At 60.1% G+C, this 5,645-nt stretch overlaps 1 protein-coding gene across 3 annotated transcripts in view; it reads left to right on the top strand.

Annotated features, from left to right (window-relative positions):
- INPP5A (inositol polyphosphate-5-phosphatase A) overlaps positions 1-5,645 on the top strand; it is a 163,769-nt gene that overhangs the window by 66,031 nt on the left and 92,093 nt on the right. For all 3 annotated transcript variants that reach the window (XM_077763011.1, XM_077763010.1, XM_077763012.1), the window contains exon 4: positions 1,755-1,842. In XM_077763011.1, the coding sequence (XP_077619137.1) occupies positions 1,755-1,842 (88 nt within the window). The remainder of the gene's footprint in view (positions 1-1,754; positions 1,843-5,645) is intronic.

Genomic DNA, 5,645 nt, shown 5'->3' on the forward strand with positions numbered 1-5,645 from the left:
TGTGTGCCGCCCCCGCCCCGCCCCTGCTGTGTGCAGCCTCTGCCTCCTGCCCTTGCCGGGTGTGACCCATGTTGCCCCTGGTTTTGCTTGAAACCTTTACGTGGTGTAAGGATCAGAAAGGGAGAGGAGGTGTCCTTTACTGTGACCACTTTGTCCACGGGCTCCGGCGCTCTTGCTCTCACGAAGCCTCGGTTTCTGTCTGGTACCATCTTCCTTCATCCTGAGAACGTCTGTGACACTCATCCCAACACGAGTCACCGGGGACGAATTCTCCCCGCTTTTGTGTGTGTGAGCCAAGTCTTTGTCTGCGGTTCTGAAAGATGCTGCTGTTGCAGCGGGGACCGCGGCTTGCCCGCGTTTCTCTGTTAGCTCTTGGAGGACATCATCGCCTTGTCCTCTGTGTCCTGTTGTTCAGGACGGGCCCTGCCTTCGTCCTCGCCTTAATTTTCTGTGTATACTGTGTCTTCTCCCCTGTGACTGCGGCGTTTTGTCCCGGGTGGCCTGCTGCGACTGCATGATGTGGTGTTTTAGCTCAATTTCCCTTGTGTTTGAGCTTTCGCAGCGGGCTCATAATTCGAATCCTGTTCGGANCTTCCGCCCCTCCTCCAGCGCATGCAGGCCCTTTGCCTCGGGCTGGGCCACTTCTGCTGCCGTGGCCTGTAGTCACGGGTCTCTTATCTATTTAATCTTAGGTCCTAAGCTGTTGCTAGGCCCACCCACTGAGCTCAGTTCCCGGCAGAGAAGCTTAACGTGTGGTTCCAGCGCTTGCTCTTCTCCTGTTCGTGTTTGCCTCAAAGCTTCGGTCACTTCGGCGACGCCGCGCAGGGCTGTTTGCAGCCGCCTTCTGCCCCTCCAGGCCTGGCCCTGTGGCTCTGCAGGCTGCGGGCGGCGTTCTGTCACTTCTCTGCACAGCGAGTTAATTTCCTGCCAGACGCCAGGCGCCCCGGCCGAGCTGTGGTGCCTGGGCTGCTCCTTGCTTCCTGCCTTGAACGTTGGGGAGGCGGCGGAGGGGGAGGGCTGGGCCCTTCTGGTGTCTTACTTCTTAGGGCCAGAACCCCTCTTCTGGCTGAACCGCCCGCCCAGTGCTGGGTGGTCAGATGGCTCTGTGCCCCCCTCCCTGCTGCTGCAGAGCCGGTAGGAAGGCGGGGGCCTCCGCTGAGGGGCAGGCAGGTGAGCAGGGAGCTCCCCACTTCCGGCGCGGCTCCGGTGCACAGCAGCTCCTTCCAGCCCCACGTGCTGAGGTGACGTGCGGGCGTCTCCTACACCTTTTCTGGTCGCGAAATGAGGCAGTGAGATGATGAGGAAGGGTGGGGCCCCTCTAGCCAGGGGTGTTCGGGGACCTTCCTTCCTGTCGTAAAGCCCCTTGCAGCTGCTCCTGATGGGCAGCTCCTCTCCCATGGGTGCACCTGCCTCGGCATTTCTCCAGTGGCCAGGAGGCCCGACAGACTTAGGGATCGTGCGGCTGCATTGTGTGGCCCTGGCCACGTTCCCGGTGTCCCCGCACCTCCACGTCTCTGTCCCTGAGGCCTCTGGGTCCTGTGCATCCATAGGCTGTCATGGCCGCAGCTGATGATGACACGCCCCGCCTGTCCCTGCGCACAGTGGGGTTTGGTTTCTGCCGCACTCCTTCCTCCCACCACCGCATGGTGGCGTTTTGGGGTGATGTAGGACACCACGCCGGGGCCAGTAGCCTGGGTCTCAGAAGCAGCTTTTGGGTGGCTTTTGTACTAAAGAACTGCCTGTTTTCCATCCAGAGAGCTGCTGTCAAGTGACGCGATGAAGGAGTACAACAGGGCTCGCGTCTACCTGGACGAGAACTTCAAATCCCAGGAGCACTTCACGGTACGTGCCCTTCTGCTGTGTGGAGCTGGCCCCGGGTCATGGCCTGCGGGACGGTGATCGCAGGCTGGGGGGCTCTTTACAGAGATGAGGGGTTAAACCCATCCCCAGATCTGCTCCACAGAGCTCGAGGGATGGAGGCCAGTCCCTTGGCGAGCCCAAGCAGCCCACCCCGGGGGCCAGTGGACGCCTGCAGAGGGAGCCCCACTGGGGTGCAGCGGCTGGGGGACGTACGGGGCGTGAGGAGGGCTGGGGCCCCTTCCCCCCGTCTCTGGGGAGGCCTCAGATCTGCCTCAGTAGCTGAGTTGCCTACACCTTCTCCTCCCCGCGTCTTTCACCTCACGTCTGTCATGTTGCCAGGAGCCTGGTATGCAGCAGGCGCTCAGCCGTTGCGTGCTGGTGGTGTGGGGCGGTGGGTGTGGGTGTGCCGAGAGCCGCCGGGACCGGGGAGCCGCGCCTGCGTGGGGAGCAGCGCGTGGACATCGCCCTTGGTTAGAAAGGCATCTGTCCAGTGTCAGTCTTTAAATTAGGGGTGTCTGTGTCAGTTCGGTGGTGTCTGCCATGGCTGAGATGGTCATCGTCACGTGGCCATGGGATCCCGTGTGCCCCGCGCCTCTGCTGTCCTCGGGCACCCCCCCCCCCCACACTCACACGTGGCCTCTCCGCCAACCATGTCAGCTGGCTCTCAGCTCGCCCCGCACAGAAAACTCTTCTCTTGACCCTCACGCTTCCCTGGGCTGGGACCTGGCTTCCCGCTTCTCCCGTCGGGCCTGCTTCAGGTGAAGCAGCTGCAATGGAAACTGCACCGGTTTGGGGTTAACGGCGGGCCGGGCGCCCCGGAGGGGAGGGGATAGCCATTGAACTTGAAGCCCCAGCAGTGGGAAGCACTCCCAGTAAAACGTGGGGGGCACTGCTGGAGAGCTTCCGGGGGTCCAGCCTGCGCGTGACTGGAGCCCCGGGGTGGGCGGGAGCAGGAGATGGGCAGAGGGCTGAAGAATGGCTGGAAGTCTTCAAAACGTGATGAAACGTGTGGCTGCGTGGATCCAGGTAGAACAAGGAGCACGGCGGGCGGGGGGGAGGGGAGGACATAACTGCGTGGGGTGCGTGAGTCCAGCGCCAAGACCTGCACACGTGGACGTGACCGCTGGCGGCGGGGAGAGCAGGCCCGTGGCGGCGGGGCCTTCGGCGCCTCCCCTCGCCGGCCGATGCTGCCCTGGGCGGGACGCCGCTGCAGGAGAGGCTCACTGCACGCTGGGAGGCGCAGTAAAGGCCTGTGCGGGAGGGTGGATGGCAGCCGTGGGACTGGGGGTGGCTAGCAGCTTGCTTTATGTTTCCTCAAAAATGTCTTTCAAAATGAAGGTCAGGGAGACTTGGACAAAGACAGTCTGGCAGGCTTGCTGTGGGCCTTTCTGGACGGGCGCAGGGCAGCCCCTCGGGGTTCGGGCCATCCTGAGAGCCACCTCTCCGAGGACTCCGCCTGTCCACGTGCCCTGGCCACTCCCACCCTGGCTGCGGGGGCCTCTGATCGTGTCCACGGGGGATGCTCGAACACGTGTGGAAATGTGGTATGAGGCTAAGACCACGCACACGTGTTCTCTGACCACAGAGTAGTTAGATTAGAAGTAAACAGAAACAATTGTCTGGGAAATTCTCAAATGTTTGGAAATAAACAAGAAACTTTCAAATACCCTAGGAGCCAAAGAGAATTTCACAGAACAAATGAGAAAATAGGTCCAGAGACGTGAAAGACATATGAAACCTTTGGATTTGCGTGAAGCAGCTTAGAGGAAAGGTTTTACCGTTAAATGTTTATGGTAAGAAATTTTAAAAGTGAGAGCAAGTTAACCAACGCAACTAGAAGGAAGGAAGTAATACAGTGAGAGAAAATAGGATAGAGAAAACCGGTGAAATCAAGCTGGTTCCTTAAACAGGTTAACGAGTCAGAACTGATGTGTTTGGGGAGTGAGGCCACGGCCTGGAACCACCAGGAGGCAGAGGGACAAGCCTTCCGTCCCCCTTCCCCCCCCCCCCCGGGGCAGAGGGGGCACAGCCCTGGGTACTTGTGAGAAGCTATCCTTCCGAGCGGCCTGATGCCCGAGGCGCCTCTGTCCGTCTCTCCGGCTCCCGCTGGCCTGTGGAAGTTTTCTGTTTTCTGGGGACGCTGCCTGCGGCCCTCCGCCGTGCGGCGCCCCCAGAGCCGCGTTCCTCTGCCGCGGGAGCGCTGGCCGGCTGGGGGTGCAGGGGCTGCATCGGGGCCAAGAACCCTCTGCTTTGGTCTTGCCTCATCCTTCGAGATTCCTCTCGAAGTGTCGTCCCTGCAGTTTGCAGTGAAAAACAAAACCTGTAAACGAGCATTCCCTAAACTCAGCAGTTTCACTGAAGAGTAAGCATTCTTGCAGACAGCTGTGTATAAGGTTGGCCCTCAAAAATTATTTGATAGCAAAATTGGAAATAATAGTATGTATCCAGAGTGAGAGATTTTCACCCTGTGGAACAGCCACGTGACACGTTGGGTGGCACAGGGCGCGTGGGGAGGGGACCGGCCTGCAGGCCCCGCTCTGGAGGAAGCACAGAGCTGGAGCCCATGCTCTCTCCCCTGGAGGATCTCACGGTCCGGTCGGTGCGTTGACATGTAGCGGAAACGTCTCATCTGGTCTGTTCTTCGGTGTGTAGATTCTCAGATTTAAAGTGTCTGAAGCCAGGGTGCACCCAACATCTGTGGCATTTTAGTTAAAATGAGCAGTGCTTTTCTCTCTTGGTCGTAAGTGTAGAAATGTCCCCTTAGCCGGACACGTGGTCGTGTTGCTTGGTGGGGGCCTCAGACTGCGCGGGAAAGTAGCGCCTGGCTGGGCAGGACTGACCGGCCTGGGGCCACAGAAGGGGCTGCCCAGCGTTGGATACGGCCCGGCCCCAGGCTGCACCGCCCAGGGGGCTCCGCAGGGGCCTCAGGGCTGGATGGGGTGGGGGTGGGGGTGGGGGGGCTCTGCAGGGGCCCCAGGGCTGGATGGGGTCAGGGGAGGGGCTGTGCAGCTGTGAGTGCACAGTGGTCGGTCCTGGGCATTTGCACAGTGCCGTGGCCTGGCTTTCCCTCTGGTGGGGAGGGGTCTCCTCCCCTGCAGCCGCGGTGCTGGGTGAGGTGTGCTGCCGGCCCCCGGATAGCTGGACGGCCGTGTTTGGCGGGTGGGCAATGGTCGGTGGAGCTCCTGATGCTGGAGCTCATCTCGGACTTGGCACCGAGGTCCGAGTGTGTGTCATCCTGCCTCGTGACCGTGACGCTGATGGTTGGCGATAAAATCCTGTTTGACCCTGGGGCCTCTGGAGCACCGTGCCTTTGTGCCTGTCCATCGCCCCCTCCGCGTGCCATGGGGGCAACCTTCATTGCTAGGGGGCCCCTGACGTCCTGGTCGAGGGGACCCTGCACCCCCAGGGTCCTGGGCAGGGCTGGGCTACACTGACCAGCTGTGTGGCCACTCTCCCACCCCAGCCTGGTGGCCTCTGCCTGTCAGACCGAGGAAAATTTAATTTTTACAAGATTAATGGTATTGGAGCAATATTTTTAGCTGAGTATGGTTCAAATAATAGGCCATTAATTGAAAAAGGAAATTGAAATGAATTTATCTTGTACATAAATGCTGTCACAGGTATTAATAGGGATCAGAAAATAGTGGCCTGTTCCCAGAAAGAGGTTGAACCTGAAGCTGCACCTGGTGTATGAACATGACCGTGGGGGTTTGCTGTGCACATGGAAGTGTGGGGGGCTGCGGCCTGGTGGGCTGCAGCCTGGGGAGAAACCTGGGCCTCTGGGG

This window comes from Crocuta crocuta, unplaced genomic scaffold (genome assembly GCF_008692635.1).
Source record: "Crocuta crocuta isolate KB4526 unplaced genomic scaffold, BGI_CrCroc_1.0 scaffold466, whole genome shotgun sequence".
Lineage (NCBI taxonomy): Eukaryota > Metazoa > Chordata > Mammalia > Carnivora > Hyaenidae > Crocuta > Crocuta crocuta.